General features: G+C 41.6%; 1 protein-coding gene and 1 long non-coding RNA gene across 4 annotated transcripts in view; both read left to right on the top strand.

Moving 5' to 3' along the window:
• lingo2b (leucine rich repeat and Ig domain containing 2b) overlaps positions 1-14,371 on the top strand; it is an 81,595-nt gene extending 67,224 nt beyond the window's left edge. For 2 of the 3 annotated variants that reach the window (XM_034195333.1, XM_034195334.1), the window contains one exon: positions 12,145-14,371. In XM_034195333.1, the coding sequence (XP_034051224.1) occupies positions 12,218-14,056 (1,839 nt within the window). In that variant the 5' untranslated portion in view covers positions 12,145-12,217 and the 3' untranslated portion in view covers positions 14,057-14,371. Of the gene's footprint in view, positions 1-3,984; positions 3,990-12,144 lie in introns of all 3 variants that reach the window. The other variant, XM_034195335.1, reaches the window with a different exon arrangement.
• On the top strand, positions 312-18,361 carry LOC117532091. The gene is made up of 3 exons (XR_004566782.1): positions 312-323; positions 15,606-15,610; positions 18,183-18,361. It is a non-coding gene; the product is annotated as an uncharacterized LOC117532091 (long non-coding RNA).
• The last annotated feature ends 1,199 nt before the right edge of the window (positions 18,362-19,560 follow it).

Raw genomic sequence — 19,560 nt, 5'->3', positions numbered from 1 at the left:
TGTAAGGCTTTTCCTTGATAATGTAATGAGGCAGGAAAGTTAATTTTTCCCTTATAGCGTAAGAAAAATGGTAGGGATTTGGGCTTTTGTTTTTATTATTATTAAATGATGCCATGAGGGAAGAATGTTAAGCTTTCCTTTATGATGTAATAAGTCAAGAATATTAGGTTTGTCTTTATGATGTCATGGGGCAAGAATGTAAGGTTTTTCTTTGATAATGTAATGAGGCAGGAAAGTTAATTTTTCTGTTATAGTGTAAGAAAAATGGTAGGGATTTGGGTTTTTATTATTATTATTATTAAATGATGCCATGAGGGAAAAATGTTAAGCTTTCCTTTATGATGTAATAAGTCAAGAATATTAAGTTTTCCTTTATGATGTCATGGGGCAAGAATGTAAGGTTTTTCTTTGATAATGTAATGAGGCAGGAAAGTTAATTTTTCCCTTATAATGTTGTGGGGGAAAATGGTAGGGATTTGTTTTTTGGGGGGGAGGGGGGGTAATTAAATGATGTCGTGAAGGAATAATGTTAAGTTTTCCTTTATGATGTAATAAGTCAAGAATATTAGGTTTTCCTTTATGATGTCATTGGGCAAAAATGTAAAATTTTCCTTGATAATGGAATGAGGCAGGAAAGTTCATTTTTCCTTTATAATGTTGTGGGGAAAATGGTTGGGATTTTTTTTTTGGGGCGGGGGGGGGGGGAATTAAATTATGTCATGAAGGAAGAATGTTAAGATTTCCTTTATGATGTAATAAGTCAAGAATATTAGATTTTCCAAGAATGTAAGGTTTTCCTTGATAATGTAATGAGACAGGAAAGTAATTTTTTTTCTTATAGCATTGTGGGAAAAATGGTAGGAGTTTGGGTTTTTTTGGGGGGGGGGGCGGGGGGGGTAATTAAATGTCATGATTAAAGAATGTTAAGATTTCCTTTAATGTAAATCATCAAGAATATTAGATTTTCCTTTATGATATCATGAGGCAAGAATGTCAAGGCTTTTTTAGGATATGGTGGAAAAAAGAATGAATATTAGGTTTTCCTTGATAACGTAATGAAGCAGGAAAGTTAGTTTTTGCTTTACGATGTAAAGGAGCAGGAATGTTTCGTTTTATGATTTGCAAGTTTTCCATCTGTCCCTGAGCTGATCAGCTTGTGGCAGAACAGGGAGAGATGGAAAACTTGTAGGTTAGCTGGTATTTGAGGACTAGGTTTGTGAACCACTGACTTAAACCACTCAGTTACTTTATAAAGTTATTTTATTTCTGCACTTATTTTATTCTTTTGGTTTCTATTATATTTCATTTATTTGCCTTTTAGCAATGACTGACAGCAAGATCTGCTACTTAATTCAATTTAGCACAAAATATATGATAATTCTAAGGTCATGTTGCAGGTTTTGCTTTATGATGTCATGAGGCAGAAATGTCAGGGTGTTTTGATGACGTCCTGCAGCAAGAACGCTAGACTTTGCTTTATAATGTAAAAATGCAAGAATGTTAGGGATTTTATTTTTTAATGGTGCCTCTGAGGCTTTTTTAATGTTCATGTCATGAGGCCAAACCAAGAAACAGATGTTTCCTTGATGGCAGCAGTACTAATGAATAGATTTAAAAAGGACACCAGAGAATCACTAAAATTAGTTTTTATTTGGTTGCATATCGCAGCTCAGGCAAAGGACTGGAGCCTCACAAGGGCCTGAGACAATGACATAGTTAAAGAGTCAAGAAATCAAATCAGTTAATCATTTAAAAAAAAAAAAAAACTTTGCCAAGGCACCATATACAGCCTGATCAATGTTAGATGCAGAATACATCTGTACAGAGGAGAGGGTGATCACAAAATGACCCCTACTGTAAGAAACATAATAGATGCAGCCCTTTGCAACCCCGTTTCTGAAAGATAATCATTTACTGTGTGTTAGTAGGGTGGCTGAGAAAGGTCCCCAAGCCCATAATGACATCACTGTGGTGTCATCAAGCGTGAGCCCTGACCTCCTTACTGAAACAATTACATACACTCAACAAAAATATAAACGCAACACTTGGTTTTGCTCCCATTTTGTATGAGATGAACTCAAAGATCTAAGACTTTCCACATACACAATATCACCATTTCCCTCAAATATTGTTCACAAACCAGTCTAAATCTGTGATAGTGAGCACTTCTCCTTTGCTGAGATAATCCATCCCACCTCACAGGTGTGCCATATCAAGATGCTGATTAGACACCATGATTAGTGCACAGGTGTGCCTTAGACTGCCCACAATAAAAGGCCACTCTGAAAGGTGCAGTTTTGTTTTATTGGGGGGGAATACCAGTCAGTATCTGGTGTGACCACCATTTGCCTCATGCAGTGCAACACATCTCCTTCGCATAGAGTTGATCAGGTTGTCAATTGTGGCCTGTGGAATGTTGGTCCACTCCTCTTCAATGGCTGTGCGAAGTTGCTGGATATTGGCAGGAACTGGTACACGCTGTCGTATACGCCGGTCCAGAGCATCCCAAACATGCTCAATGGGTGACATGTCCAGTGAGTATGCCGGCCATGCAAGAACTGGGACATTTTCAGCTTCCAAGAATTGTGTACAGATCCTTGCAACATGGGGCCGTGCATTATCCTGCTGCAACATGAGGTGATGTTCTTGAATGTATGGCACAACAATGGGCCTCAGGATCCCGTCACGGTATCTCTGTGCATTCAAAATGCCATCAATAAAATGCACCTGTGTTCTTCGTTCATAACAGATGCCTGCCCATACCATAACCCCACCGCCACCATGGGCCACTCGATCCACAACATTGACATCAGAAAACCGCTCACCCACACAACGCCACACACGCTGTCTGCTATCTGCCCTGAACAGTGTGAACCAGGATTCATCCGTGAAGAGAACACCTCTCCAACGTGCCAAACGCCAGCGAATGTGAGCATTTGCCCACTCAAGTCGGTTACGATGACGAACTGGAGTCAGGTCGAGACCCCGATGAGGACGACGAGCATGCAGATGAGCTTCCCTGAGACGGTTTCTGACAGTTTGTGCAGAAATTCTTTGGTATGCAAACCGATTGTTTCAGCAGCTGTCCGAGTGGCTGGTCTCAGACGATCTTGGAGGTGAACATGCTGGATGTGGAGGTCCTGGGCTGGTGTGGTTACACGTGGTCTGCGGTTGTGAGGCTGGTTGGATGTACTGCCAAATTCTCTGAAACGCCTTTGGAGACGGCTTATGGTAGAGAAATGAACATTCAACACACAAGCAACAGCTCTGGTTGACATTCCTGCTGTCAGCATGCCAATTGCACGCTCCCTCAAATCTTGCGTCATATGTGGCATTGTGCTGTGTCAATCAATCAATCAATTTTTTTTATATAGCGCCAAATCACAACAAACAGTTGCCCCAAGGCGCTTTATATTGTAAGGCAAGGCCATACAATAATTATGTAAAACCCCAACGGTCAAAACGACCCCCTGTGAGCAAGCACTTGGCTACAGTGGGAAGGAAAAACTCCCTTTTAACAGGAAGAAACCTCCAGCAGAACCAGGCTCAGGGAGGGGCAGTCTTCTGCTGGGACTGGTTGGGGCTGAGGGAGAGAACCAGGAAAAAGACATGCTGTGGAGGGGAGCAGAGATCGATCACTAATGATTAAATGCAGAGTGGTGCATACAGAGCAAAAAGAGAAAAACAGTGCATCATGGGAACCCCCCAGCAGTCTACGTCTATAGCAGCATAACTAAGGGATGGTTCAGGGTCACCTGATCCAGCCCTAACTATAAGCTTTAGCAAAAAGGAAAGTTTTAAGCCTAATCTTAAAAGTAGAGAGGGTGTCTGTCTCCCTGATCTGAATTGGGAGCTGGTTCCACAGGAGAGGAGCCTGAAAGCTGAAGGCTCTGCCTCCCATTCTACTCTTACAAACCCTAGGAACTACAAGTAAGCCTGCAGTCTGAGAGCGAAGCGCTCTATTGGGGTGATATGGTACTACGAGGTCCCTAAGATAAGATGGGACCTGATTATTCAAAACCTTATAAGTAAGAAGAAGAATTTTAAATTCTATTCTAGAATTAACAGGAAGCCAATGAAGAGAGGCCAATATGGGTGAGATATGCTCTCTCCTTCCAGTCCCCGTCAGTACTCTAGCTGCAGCATTTGAATTAACTGAAGGCTTTTTAGGGAACTTTTAGGACAACCTGATAATAATGAATTACAATAGTCCAGCCTAGAGGAAATAAATGCATGAATTAGTTTTCAGCATCACTCTGAGACAAGACCTTTCTAATTTTAGAGATATTGTGTAAATGCAAAAAAGCAGTCCTACATATTTGTTTAATATGCGCTTTGAATGACATATCCTGATCAAAAATGACTCCAAGATTTCTCACAGTATTACTAGAGGTCAGGGTAATGCCATCCAGAGTAAGGATCTGGTTAGACACCATGTTTCTAAGATTTGTGGGGCCAAGTACAATAACTTCAGTTTTATCTGAGTTTAAAAGCAGGAAATTAGAGGTCATCCATGTCTTTATGTCTGTAAGACAATCCTGCAGTTTAGCTAATTGGTGTGTGTCCTCTGGCTTCATGGATAGATAAAGCTGGGTATCATCTGCGTAACAATGAAAATTTAAGCAATACCGTCTAATACTGCCTAAGGGAAGCATATATAAAGTGAATAAAATTGGTCCTAGCACAGAACCTTGTGGAACTCCATATAACTTTAGTCTGTGAAGAAGATTCCCCATTTACATGAACAAATTGTAATCTATTAGACAAATATGATTCAAACCACCGCAGCGCAGTGCCTTTAATACCTATGGCATGCTCTAATCTCTGTAATAAAATTTTATGGTCACCAGTATCAAAAGCAGCACTGAGGTCTAACAGAACAAGCACAGAGATGAGTCCACTGTCCGAGGCCATAAGAAGATCATTTGTAACCTTCACTAATGCTGTTTCTGTACTATGATGAATTCTAAAACCTGACTGAAACTCTTCAAATAGACCATTCCTCTGCAGATGATCAGTTAGCTGTTTTACAACTACCCTTTCAAGAATTTTTGAGAGAAAAGGAAGGTTGGAGATTGGCCTATAATTAGCTAAGATAGCTGGGTCAAGTGATGGCTTTTTAAGTAATGGTTTAATTACTGCCACCTTAAAAGCCTGTGGTACATAGCCAACTAACAAAGATAGATTGATCATATTTAAGATCGAAGCATTAAATAATGGTAGGGCTTCCTTGAGCAGCCTGGTAGGAATGGGGTCTAATAAACATGTTGATGGTTTGGATGAAGTAACTAATGAAAATAACTCAGACAGAACAATCGGAGAGAAAGAGTCTAACCAAATACCGGCATCACTGAAAGCAGCCAAAGATAACGATACGTCTTTGGGATGGTTATGAGTAATTTTTCTCTAATAGTTAAAATTTTGTTAGCAAAGAAAGTCATGAAGTCATTACTAGTTAAAGTTAATGGAATACTCAGCTCAATAGAGCTCTGACTCTGTCAGCCTGGCTACAGTGCTGAAAAGAAACCTGGGGTTGTTCTTATTTTCTTCAATTAGTGATGAGTAGAAAGATGTCCTAGCTTTACGGAGGGCTTTTTTATAGAGCAACAGACTCTTTTTCCAGGCTAAGTGAAGATCTTCTAAATTAGTGAGACGCCATTTCCTCTCCAACTTACGGGTTATCTGCTTTAAGCTATGAGTTTGTGAGTTATACCACGGAGTCAGACACTTCTGATTTAAAGCTCTCTTTTTCAGAGGAGCTACAGCATCCAAAGTTGTCTTCAATGAGGATGTAAAACTATTGACGAGATACTCTATCTCCCTTACAGAGTTTAGGTAGCTACTCTGCACTGTGTTGTTATATGGCATTAGAGAACATAAAGAAGGAATCATATCCTTAAACCTAGTTACAGCGCTTTCTGAAAGACTTCTAGTGTAATGAAACTTATTCCCTACTGCTGGGTAGTCCATCAGAGTAATGTAAATGTTATTAAGAAATGATCAGACAGAAGGGAGTTTTCAGGGAATACTGTTAAGTCTTCTATTTCCATACCATAAGTCAGAACAAGATCTAAGATATGATTAAAGTGGTGGGTGGACTCATTTACTTTTTGAGCAAAGCCAATAGAGTCTAATAATAGATTAAATGCAGTGTTGAGGCTGTCATTCTCAGCATCTGTGTGGATGTTAAAATCGCCCACTATAATTATCTTATCTGAGCTAAGCACTAAGTCAGACAAAAGGTCTGAAAATTCACAGAGAAACTCACAGTAACGACCAGGTGGACGATAGATAATAACAAATAAAACTGTTTTTTGGGACTTCCAATTTGGATGGACAAGACTAAGAGACAAGCTTTCAATGAATTAAAGCTCTGTCTGGGTTTTTGATTAATTAATAAGCTGGAATGGAAGATTGCTGCTAATCCTCCGCCCCGGCCCGTGCTACGAGCATTCTGACAGTTAGTGTGACTCGGGGGTGTTGACTCATTTAAACTAACAAATTCATCCTGCTGTAACCAGGTTTCTGTTAGGCAGAATAAATCAATATGTTGATCAATTATTATATCATTTACCAACAGGGACTTAGAAGAGAGAGACCTAATGTTTAATAGACCACATTTAACTGTTTTAGTCTGTGGTGCAGTTGAAGGTGCTATATTATTTTTTCTTTTTGAATTTTTATGCTTAAATAGATTTTGCTGGTTATTGGTAGTCTGGGAGCAGGCACCGTCTCTACGGGATGGGGTAATGAGGGGATGGCAGGGGGAGAGAAGCTGCAGAGAGGTGTGTAAGACTACAACTCTGCTTCCTGGTCCCAACCCTGGATAGTCACGGTTTGGAGGATTTAAGAAAATTGGCCAGATTTCTAGAAATGAGAGCTGCTCCATCCAAAGTGGGATGGATGCCGTCTCTCCTAACAAGACCAGGTTTTCCCCAGAAGCTTTGCCAATTATCTATGAAGCCCACCTCCTTTTTTGGACACCACTCAGACAGCCAGCAATTCAAGGAGAACATGCGGCTAAACATGTCACTCCCGGTCCGATTGGGGAGGGGCCCAGAGAAAACTACAGAGTCCGACATTGTTTTTGCAAAGTTACACACCGATTTAATGTTAATTTTAGTGACCTCCGATTGGCGTAACCGGGTGTCATTACTGCCGACGTGAATTACAATCTTACCAAATTTACGCTTAGCCTTAGCCAGCAGTTTCAAATTTCCTTCAACGTCGCCTGCTCTGGCCCCCGGAAGACAATTGACTATGGTTGCTGGTGTCGCTAACTTCACATTTCTCAAAACAGAGTCGCCAATAACCAGAGTTTGATCCTCGGCGGGTGTGTCGTCGAGTGGGGAAAAACGGTTAGAGATGTGAACGGGTTGGCGGTGTACACGGGGCTTCTGTTTAGGGCTACGCTTCCTCCTCACAGTCACCCAGTCAGCCTGCTTTCCCGGCTGCTCGGGATCTGCCAGGGGGGAACTAACGGCGGCTAAGCTACCTTGGTCCGCACCAACTACAGGGGCCTGGCTAACTGTAGAATTTTCCACGGTGCGGAGCCGAGTCTCCAATTCGCCCAGCCTGGCCTCCAAAGCTACGAATAAGCTACACTTATTACAAGTACCGTTACTGCTAAAGGAGGCAGAGGAATAACTAAACATTTCACACCCAGAGCAGAAAAGTGCGGGAGAGACAGGAGAAGCCGCCATGCTAAATCGGCTAAGAGCTAGTAGCTACGCTAAGCTAGCGGATTCCTAAAAACACGCAAAGTGAATAATGTGTAAATAATTTAGAGGTGATTCAGCAGAAGGAGTGCTTTAGTTAAGGCACGTAAAGATTACACTGGGAAACAAATCGTAATCTAGATAACTAGATCAATCTAACTGCGCAGATTAAACAGCTAACAGATACAGAAAAACACCGCTGTGCTCCGGAACAGGAAGTGATACCGCATTGAGAGCCAACCACCAGTAGAGGCAAGCCTGTGTGATAAAACTGCAGCTTTCAGAGTGGCCTTTTATTGTGGACAGTCTAAGGCACACCTGTGCACTAATCAGCATCTTGATATGGCACACCTGTGAGGTGGGATGGATTATCTCAGCAAAGGAGAAGTGCTCACTGTTACAGATTTAGACTGGTTTGTGAACAATAGTTGAGGGAAATGGTGATATTGTGTATGTGGAAAAAGTTTTAGATCTTTGAGTTCATCTCATACAAAATGGGAGCAAAACCAAAAGTGTTGCATTTATATTTTTGTTGAGTGTAGTTCAAACAATCAAGAAATCAGTTCAGTTAATCAGTTCAAAAAACTTCACGGCGGTTAAGTGCTGTATTAGTATCACTATTAGGTGATGTCAAGTGGATATTGACTTCAGTCTTTTTAGAGTTCTTATCAAATTTTATAGTCCGTTTCAATTTATTAAATGTATTGCACCAAATCATAACAACGCTGCCTCAAGGTGCTTCACATAAATAAGGTCTAACCTCACCAACCCCCCCCCCCCCCCCCTGAGCAAGCATACAGATGACAGTGGTGAAGGAAAAACTCCCTCTGGTGATGATGAGGAAGAAACCTCAAGCAGACCAGACCCAGAGAGGTGACCCACTCCTTAGGCCAGTCTAACAAAGACTTTGCAAATTTTACAAGAATGTATTAACAAATGGAAGAAATGGAAAACAACAACAGAAGAGAAACAAAAACAGAGTCCTTAATTGAAATTTTGTAAAACCAAAAGGGGTTCAGCTTTACAGCCCTTGTGTACATGTAAAAGATGTCAGATGTGCATCAGGTTGCATTTTGGAGCTTTAGCTCTTTTAGTTAATGGCAAAAATAGAGGGACAACATATTAAGAAGCCTTTAATCAATCTGTGGTTTTAATTTCTGTTGACCTATTTGCTGATTTTATTTGTCAGTCACATGACTTTTTGACACTACAAAAGCTCCACCCACTTAACGATCATGAGTACCTATTTAAATCATGCTTTACTTCCTGGTTTTTATGACCTCATGAAGGTCAATATGGCCGTAACACGTAGGCCAGGGCGATTTGAATTTTTTTGCCATGTTTGATTAAAGGTTTCTTAATATTTTTTCCAGAACAGAGTGCCATTGTCCCCTTTTTGTGTTGGTTTTCTGTTTACACCTGCTACAAAAGAGCACCTATGGGAAGTTTTATAGGATTGAAGTCTCCCAGTAGCACTCTCAGCATATATATTTTTTGCACCCCATCTCATATTTTTCATTGAAATAATAATCTCATATCTATATGATTACCAAAACAAGCAGTGTTTCACGTTAATGGGTTTAAAGGGTTTCAGGTATTCTGGTGACAAACAGAAGCTGACGAACAATAACAACATGAGAAACGTTTAAAGTGTTAATCTGATCTGTTCTTTGCCTTATAGTAAGATATTCATAAAGGTTGGACAAAGACACTGCAGACACAGAGTCTTGAAATTATTCTAAGATTGCATGAGGTTACAGTATCCACCAGAGAGGTTTGAAGAAAGAGCCACACTCACTGTGAAGGTCCCGCAAAGATACAACAAAGTCAAAAACAAAGTGATCGTTGGGGGTAATTGGATCGCAGGATATCATACACTCGAAAAGGAGCCAACCCACAACACACACATTTCCATTAAGAACCAGAAGGCCACTTGGAGGATGCCGACTTCTCCCATTTTCTATAATCAGCAAAAACATGTTTTGTTTCACTGAATATGAACTTTTAACTGGATTTGCAGTAAATGCAACATAATTACAAATGTTGTCTCTATAAATATCTTGGATATTTTTCCATAAAGATCCATGCAAGATTCACTAAGAAAGTAATGAAACCTCAACCCCCCCCCCCAAAAAAACCCTATCTTGTAACGGTAAAGTGAAGAAAACTAAATTTCTGTATTAGCTGGAGATCCACTCTAAATTTTATGGGCTCCAACTCACCAGTGAGTTTCATAATAATTCGCCTCTTTGGTTTTTTGTATATATTCCTGTGATGCACAGTGGTAGAAGGTCTCGGTTAAAAGCCACAATGCCCCAATCTCTATGCATGTCTGCTGTGCCCCCCCTCCCCACCCCAAACCAAAAAAGAACCAGGAGCATCCACGAACATAGACAAATGCACAAACATGACCTTCATGCTGGCAGAAAATAATAAAATTGAACTCGCGAATTGTGGAAGTCGACCCAAACTTGACCTGAGAATCACTGAGCCTCATCATGACATCAACACCAGCAGAACAGCCGCGAGACAGAAAGAATGAAATGTAGAGCGAGATTGCAGGAGGGCTGCTCCTGCCATATTCTGTGCTCTCTTAATACCCGTTGCGTGTTTCCGGTTCCCCGCTGTGCTGTTGATGTACCGTACCATGATGCTACTCGTGAAAATACTCTCAATACTGCATCTGTAGAGTTTGCAGATGAAAGCATGTGGTAGGTTGAATTTCCTCTCTACAGGAAGCTGAGTGGAATAGGAGTTGGACAACTGGGTGTCAAGGCCAATATAGGTACTACTATGACTTCTCTTCTTCATTTTCTTTTTTATTTTTTTTTTTATCTGTGTTTGCAATGGTGCTGCATCAAGACTGAGTTCCTTTCATGGAGCTTTCAGTGGCTTCCTGGACTCGGCCATCAGAAGTGTGTCTGCCTGCGTACGGTGGAAGCGTTAAACTCATAGAGATATTCACTTATCTTTGGTAGTGATGTTCATGTCTCTAGGTCCCCAGCCTTTAAGACTGAAGGAAGCCTAGGAAGAGCTTAAGAACTAATGAGGTTACTGGACAGAGATGTTTGACGGCGGTGATGTCTTTGAAGGAGAACGATGGTCCAAGTCTTTAGAGTCCTGGTGCTTTCCCTCTTACTGTGTGGTTGTGAGATTGGGATGTGTACAAGTGAGCTGAAGAGACAATCAGATGTCTTTGGTACTCTGTGTCTTTGGAAAATCAGTTCTTCTCTGTGCATAGATCCACCACACAGGTTCCACAGTGATGAGGACCCCGGTATCTGGCCGTCGTGACGCCTACATTTTTTCTGTCTCGGGCAAGTAGATGGCTACTTTTGAGAGGTGTGGATGGACCAGTTGTCTGCCTGTCAGCTACAACATTTTGGTCATGTGCACGAAGCTGCCTCAATATTGACAACCCCAACAATTGGATGGCAACAACCTACAACCCAACAGTGGTGGGCACAGCTAACCAAAGAGTTAGCTTCGATAACCACCCAATAACTGAAAAGTTATGTTTTATGACGCTAAACTGATAAACTGCTAAACAATTTATCTTTATTACAAATAAACGATAACTTTAAGTATTGATTTGGATGCAGTCACATCAGATTACACTGTCGGCTTCTGATAAACCAGTTTCACTTTAAGCGCCGCAAGGGCTGCTGGGTAAATTCAAGGATCACAAACACAAAAAGAATGCACGAATAATGAATGAATAAAAAAATAAAACCCCAAACACTGTCATCATCTTTCAAAAGCAGTAAAACACAGTATTAGAAGAGAGAGTTTATCTTGGTATTATATACGCCGTCATTTACAAACTAAAAGCTGCCGCTTTTTTCACACGCTTTGAACCCTGTGGCTTAAACAACCGAAATATGTCCATTAATGCATTGATTGGCAGAGTAAAAGACACGTAGTAAATATAAATTCTTACCTGTTAGTTTCAGTGGGATTCATTAAATTCTGAAGAAAATATTCCACATAAAGTGTCCTGATTATCCAAAATGGTGAAGAAAAGTCCCTCACACCTGAGCTGTGAGATCTTCTCTCCCCCACCGAGCCATGGCAATTAAATTATCCAGTCAGCCACAAAGAAGTAACATAAAATAATGTTAAAATTAGTCCGTATTGTTTGTGTCGAGCGGACAGTAACAGTGTATGTCCAAAGTGAAGCCAAACTACACTACCCACAATGCTCGCTGCATTGACCGACCAATCACCTCTTGCACTTAATGATGATGTCATCAGCAAGCGGCAGCCAGTCTGCCACAAACCACGACAGGGATCGAAATGTTTGATTTTAGGGTTTACAAACGTGTTTGACTGTTAAACTTTGCTCACTTTACCAGCAAAAAAAATGTTTGCGGACTGAAAGTTATCGGAACTAAATTTTTGTGTTTTCTGCCTTCCTTGTTTGCAGGCCTTGATCGTGATGGTGGTCTATATGGGTGACAAGCTGTGCCGTGACAGAGGGCAACAAGGGTAAAAGAGAAATGCTACACCCGGCCCAGAATCACTGCCACCTCTTCCTGGGCGGGGCCTTGATGCTTCTCCTGGCCAGCCCAGTTCTGAGCTGCCCCGCCCGATGTGAGTGCTCCGCTCAGAGCAAGTCAGTTAGTTGCCACCGAAAGCGCCTGCCCATCATACCTGAAGGCATCCCCATTGAGACGCGTGTCCTGGACCTCAGTAAGAACAAGCTCCGTCTCATCACACCTGACAACTTCTCTTCATTCCAGCAGCTAGAGGACCTGGACCTCAGCGACAACCTCATCAGCGTGGTAGAGCCTGGCTCCTTTCGCTCTCAGCTCGCTCTGCGTTCGCTCACCTTCCGCAGCAATGTGCTCCAGCTGGTCCCTGCCGGGGTGCTGTCAGGGTTAACCAACCTCACCCGGCTGGACCTCAGCAGCAACAGACTGGTGGTTCTCCTGGATCATGCCTTTCAAGATTTGCGGAGGTTGACATCACTTGAGGTGGGTTATAATGAACTGGTTTTCATCTCACAGCGGGCCTTCACGGGGTTGCTCTCACTCCAGAGTCTTACTTTGGAACGTTCTAATTTGACTGTCGTCCCCACTGAGGCTCTGGCACATCTGCACAGCCTGGTTGAACTGCGCATGCGCCACTTGAGCATTAGTTTTCTGAAGCCTTTCTCCTTTAAGAGGCTCTTGTGTCTCCGTCAACTGGAGATCGATTCTTGGCCCTGGCTGGACTCACTGCCACCCCTGTCACTGCACGGTGTCAACCTTACGACATTGTTCATAACCAACACTAACCTGTCTGCCTTCCCTGGCGCAGCATTGCATAATGTGCCCTACCTCACACATCTCAACCTGTCCTACTGTCGCATCAAACACATACAGCAGGGTGACCTGGGCCAACTTCTGCATCTTGTGGAGCTCCGACTCCAAGGAGCTCATTTGGTTTCCATCGAATCCTTTGCATTTGTGGGCCTCAAAGCTTTGCAGCTACTGGATGTGTCACAGAACCACCTTGACTCTCTAGAAAAGGGTGTGTTTGCCTCACCAGACAACCTCCACAGGCTTTGTCTGGGTGGAAACCCATTAGTGTGTGACTGCCGTTTGCTTTGGCTGCTGAACAGCCACAAGCCTCCCGCTCTGCAGCTTCTGGATGTCCAGCCTGAGTGCAGTGCCCCTGAGCACCTACTAGGGAAAACTCTCCGCGACCTCAAGGAACCTCTAGTTTCCAGGTACATGACCTGCACCAAGCCACGGATCGGACCAAACGCGACGCAACTGCTGATGACCGATGAGGGCCAGCCGGCCCGGTTGAGCTGCGTGGCAGAAGGAACACCTCGGCCTTCCGTGGTCTGGATTACACCTCACAGACGTTACATCACAGCCAAAAGCAGTGGGAGGGTGGAAGTCCAACCAGATGGTACCCTGGAGATCAAGGCAGCAGAGCTGCATGACAGTGGAGTATATTTATGCATTGCCACTAACCCCGCTGGTAACGCCAGTCTGTCAGCTTCTTTAGCTGTGAAGAGTCTGGGCACTGGAGACAGATCTCACTATAGCAACAAAAGCTCAAACTATCAGACAGACTCAAACAACACTTGGGGGAATGGGACAGTACTGTACAACATGACAATCCCCATAGACCTAAAGACTATCATTATATCTACCACCATGGGCTGCCTGTCCTTCCTAGGTGTGGTCATCTTCTGCTTCCTGGTCCTGTTTGCCTGGAGCCGAGGGAAAGGACGCCATAAGAGCAGCTTCGACATTGAGTATGTCCCACGCAAATCCAACGGGGCGTCGTCTGAGCTGACAGAAACAAGCGGGCCACGCCGGGTCAACATGAAAATGATTTAAACTACACGGACAAATCATACAACCACAACATCAACAACACGGTGTACACATATCAGCTGAAATACATTTTTTTTAATGTCTACTGAAGAGATGTATAACAGCATTAGGGCCACTACTGGGAAAAAAGACCTGCATTTTAGAGGTTTAAGTTGAAATATTTAAAAAAAAAAAATGTATATCACAAGATTAAAGCTACAATACTTTGAGAAATACTGTTAGAATTTGATGAGGGTGTTGTCATGCACAGCGGTTGAACTTCCCATTTCAGAAGAGATAGAATCTTGTACCGTCTACTTAATAGCATGACGCCTGCTTCTACAACACCATTTTTCTGAGCAGTTGTCCCCCAACAGATAATTGGGAAATGGTATCCAATTCAGCCTGAGGGGAAAGAGGTTGGGCTAAGAAAGACAGCAGGACGTCCACAAAGTTTCACTATTCCCTCCAAAAATGTATGTAAGAAACGTCAAAAAAAATTACTTATTTCACATTTTGCCAATGTAACCATGCTACAGAGTCATTTTCTGCCATAAAATAGGGACAATTTGTAGTTTTCTAGAAACACAAGAGTTATCAAAGAGCAGCGATATTCATTTTGTTGTTGGGAATCCCCCAAGATGTAATTGAGAATTCGCCTATTGTTTCCTTTATATTTGAATAAATACAGTATCATCATACCATGTTAATTACAATCAAGTTGCAATTTTCCATCAACATCCTCATTGCTTGTAACTGTCCCACCGTTGTTATTCCAAAGAGGCAATTTGTTTAGTAGCAAGTATAACGTGCAAACAAACAATATAATATCAGAAGGAACCACAAATCCTGTATGTCAACATTAATTAGTACTTAAAAGTACTGAGTAAGTATTGAGCAATTTTTTTGTCTGCCAGTGTAAAATAGTGTTTTGCTCTGTTGGTTTGACGTTCCATCATTCTTTCTTTGTTTTAATGGGGAGAAGTTCATCTCTATGGAATAATGTATGGAGGAAATCAAACAGGAGCAACAACTTCCGCCTGATTTCATTCCGGTAAACCCGGTCGGGAGACAGCTATAACTTTGCGGTTTTTGCAATGCAGAACATTTTGTTTTGACGCATTATGGAAACATTACCAAACATTTCAAATTTAATGTTTGATATTTAAATTCAGTGAATTCAAATTCAGCAATTTGCAAAGCCAGTTAAGATTTACTCATTTGTCTCTTCATTTGTCTACATTTACGGGTAATATAGTTCGTTTCCTCTGGCTTCGATCCAGCTCGTTCACTGACAATTCCTGAAGGAACAAGCTGCTATTTAAGTCATTTGCCTCGTTTTCCATTCATTTTGTTTTTGTTCAATGTGATTTCCTGCTCCTCGGGTCAGTTTTCCTTTAATATTCTCACTTGTGTCCCTAAAGAGTCACCATGACTCCACCGCATGGCAGTGGATGAATGTGTAACTCTTATTTAGCACAAAGAGCCCAACAAGCCAGACGTCTGTGAGGAAACTCACAAAATAATATCCTCCACTGAGCCATACTAGTGGCTGGTATGCGTTATATATCAGTGGTAGTAAATCTTTTGTTATAAGGTCCCTGAATTAATAAACTGGTAGACTTCTATTGAACAGCCCAAGAAATTCATAGACTATTATAAGCAACAGGTTTGTCATCCTGTCTCAAGGTTATTGAAATGGAGCGATATCTCCACCTGGTGGACATTTACCAGTAATGCAGGTACAATAGAATTTTGCCAAATTTTCATATTTGTAACTGACAAACATCATGTAGGAAAACAAACAATTTAAAGTCCAGCTGTTTCCTCTGGAAGGTTTTTAGAGGTGAAATATTTTCCTTCATGCACATCTTCATATAGTGTGCTATCACTGGATAACATTTAATAAAAATCTACTAACCAGTGGCATCCATCGATGATGTTGCACCATGATTGGTCTATGTCAGTCCTGTTGCAACCAACGTATGACGTGGCTCAGCAATCCAATCCTTGCATGACAGTCTCTTTGACAGGTACTGGCAAGTTTGACCACCCCAACACTTACTAAACTGTAAGTATTGAGGTAGGTTAGCTAGCCATACTCTAAATACCAGGTAATCTCTCAATATCTACAATATGCTCAGTATCGGGAGAGTACCTCCAATTTTTTTTTTTTTTAATGGATCCACATGTTGATTTGGCACGTTTTATGCCAGATGCCCTTCAGACGGTCCAACAGGGTCATTCCTATATTTCCCCCCAACCTTTGTTAGCAGGGGTTATAACAAATGTTTGATAGAGAAGAATCACGTTATTGTTTGCTAAGGCGGAAACAGTAGTAGTCAGAGGTGTGTGTGGATCGGGAGGTCTGGGCGGCTTTGCTTGAGCTGCTGCCCCCGCGACCCGACTCCAGATAAAGCGGAAGAAAATGGATGAGTGGATGGACGATTCATGTATATAACGTTAAATCACAACGTCACCCTAAGGTGCTTCACATGGGTAAGGTCTAAACAAACCAAGCACACACGCAACAGTGGTAAGGAAAAACTGCTTTTGGGATTTTTTTTGAGGAAGAAACCTTAAGCAGACTCAGAGGGGTGACCCATTGCTTTGGCCATTCTAACAACAACAGAGAGCATAAAACAAAGTACAAATAAACAAAATACAGACAAAGCAGCATGCAAAACAAACAACAACAAACCTGACTCTTAAAAAGTCAATGTGAAGCGTTGCACCTTTCAGACCCACCGTCTCAGGTGAGTGAGCGGTTATCCAATGGTCCAGCAGGTGGTGACAAAAACCCAGGTCCCAGGTCCAATTTTGGCAACAGCACCTCAGACACAGAGAAAGAGAGCAGAATCAGTCAGCCGGAGCTAACACTAGTTTCCACTTAACTTACTCAGGAAATAAAACAGTTTAACTTTTTGCAGATGACATCAGTTTCTACCATGCAGGATGCTTTCTCCTCTTTGTTCAACCTTAATGTCTGACTTTCTGGTAATCTTTTCCCGTTGATGGCCCCGATGCTCCATTGTACATTTGTGACAAACGACTGCGATGTACTAACCCGGTGGGTGTGGCAGGTGATCCAGTGATAAACGTGTGAATATAAAAATGACATATGAAACTGTGGACGTGTTTATATGAAATAATGTTCTCATACAGTACACTGAATATAATACTATAACCGACATATCAATATGGGAGTGATATCGTGCTGCACTAGCATGTGTTTCAGTAATGTGTTGAATAACGATGTTGTCAACTCGCCGTGACAGAGGACACCTCCAGGTGGCGGTAGAGCAATCATCGCTGCAACACGCCAGGACTAAACTGTCTGATCCCCATCAAAGCTGCAGTGTGAAAGGTGCGCATGTGTGTGTGGGTGTGTGTGCGCGGGTGCGTACATCAGTGTGCGCATGTTGCATTTGTGTGTTTCTTTGTGCATGTGCACGCATTGCCTTTCTTGTTGCAATTACACTGAATGATGGGGTCCAAAAGTATTTGGTCGACTGTGTTTTTTTTTTTTTTTTAAAGGCTAAACAGAAAAGTATTGCAATTGTTGAGGTAAACAGAAGATTTCTGTATCTAAGTTTGTATGCAAATTCATTATTAGAAAATTCCAGAGAAATGCTGCAAAAACTTGGAAACTGTTTCTCCTCGGAAGGACTCCAGCAGAAGCGGTGTGGATTTTGGACGCACAATATGTGAAGTCTTAGCTTTGTCTTCACCACAGAGTTGATTTTAGAGGCGTCTTACCCGCTGGTGTTATCCCAGTAAAGCTGCCGCTGCCTATAGAAACGGCGCGTTAAACCTATTTTATAATATAATAAATCACAGGCAGATTTTCCTGCCCCAGAAATCCCCTGATATGATATAAAAGAGTTGGTGGCAAAGATTTACTGACCTGTGCCGTCTTCGGGATGAGACAAAGTTGAGCTTTACAGATTTATGGGTTGAATTTTCCCATTCTCATCTTTCTTTGATTGCACCACTTCCAGCTTATGCGTCTGGTTTCCTCCCCTGGGGCACCAACAGGTTCTGGATATTTAATAGGTGGCATTTGATTTGATGCCATTTGTAGTGGAATCTTGTATTGCTTGTTTGTTTGTTTTTTTGAGGATTTTTTAACAGTGTTTTAAATGTTGAGAAAAAAATGCTAAAAAAATTTAAAAAACATTAAGGGCAATTCTTTGTAACGCAGGGATGTGGGTGTTAATTTGTGTGATAATGTTGTGATAAAATGTTCAAGGTTGTATAAATGTTTTCATATGACAAATTTATGGGTATATTTTCAAACGGAAATAAATCTCAATCATACCCCCGACAGCTGGAGTGTCAGTCAATTAATTAATTTTTTTATTTTTTACTTTATGTGTAGTAATTTGTGCAGAGAGTTATAAATGTCAAAAGAAGTATTACTCCTATTGCTAACAGTAATAACTAGTCTGTTATCTGTTGATTCATCTTCACCAACAAAGCTATCACCTCCCACCTACCCCGGATTCAAGAGAACTATTAGGGCGCAACTAAAGCTACCGCAAGAAGAGACAGCTGCTATTACTACTACTACTACTACTACTACTACTACTACGGTGCTGCTACTGTTACTTGCAAAAATGAAGTGGTAAAAATTTCAAAGGAAATCAAGAAAATGGAAAAGTATAATGTCAACTTTTCCACACATGAAACTCCCCGCGTGTCAAAGTATAGGTGTGGCAAGTTTAGCTGAGTTTCGAAGTGCTGACTGATGAGGAGAGGGACATATATATACACATACATGTGTCTCTTAGTATAGAGATAAGTAGAACAGGCAACATCCATACTGCCCATGTTTTACACCGAGTCATGAAAATACATAAAATTGTACTATATTGCATGATTTTGATTGTCATTTATGTTTAATATGCTCGTACCCCATCAAATAGTACCCATAGGTATGAAAACAGGAAGGGTGATGGCAATCTGACATTTGACCCAAGGGATCACACAGATGACTGATCTCTGGTTTACCTTGCCAGAGCAGTTCTATTTGCCACATTTATTCCAAATTTGGTTGAAAATCAAATTCTTTGATCTTTGCCCAATTGAATTCTTTAAGGGTAATTTCAGGATCAATCTTCATTGACATACTGAGTTTAAAAAAAATAATAAAAAAAATCAGGAAAAGACTCTGGGACGAGTCAGCCAATGTACAGGCAAGGGACCTTGACTCCAATGATTGACCTCTGGCATGTTTCACCTTGCTGGTCCCCACCTTCATATGTGCACAAGGTTTGGCGCAATTTTTTGTGAAAACAGAAATTAGACTTTGGCCCCAATGATTGACCTATATGGTAGATTTGATCTGACCTGAGTAGTACCAGAATCCACCTACGTATGTATGCCAGGTTTGGTCAACATCGGACTGAAAATCTAAATTTTGACCTAGAATTCAATTTACCTTAGGCCAGGGGTGATGGCCAAGTGGCTTAGTGCACTTGCTTTCAGTACGGAAGGTTCCTGGTTCAAAACTACCCCAACCCATT

The sequence above is a fragment of the Thalassophryne amazonica genome, chromosome 19 (genome assembly GCF_902500255.1).
Source record: "Thalassophryne amazonica chromosome 19, fThaAma1.1, whole genome shotgun sequence".
Taxonomy (NCBI): domain Eukaryota; kingdom Metazoa; phylum Chordata; class Actinopteri; order Batrachoidiformes; family Batrachoididae; genus Thalassophryne; species Thalassophryne amazonica.
This window is presented reverse-complemented; position numbering and strand designations above follow the sequence as displayed.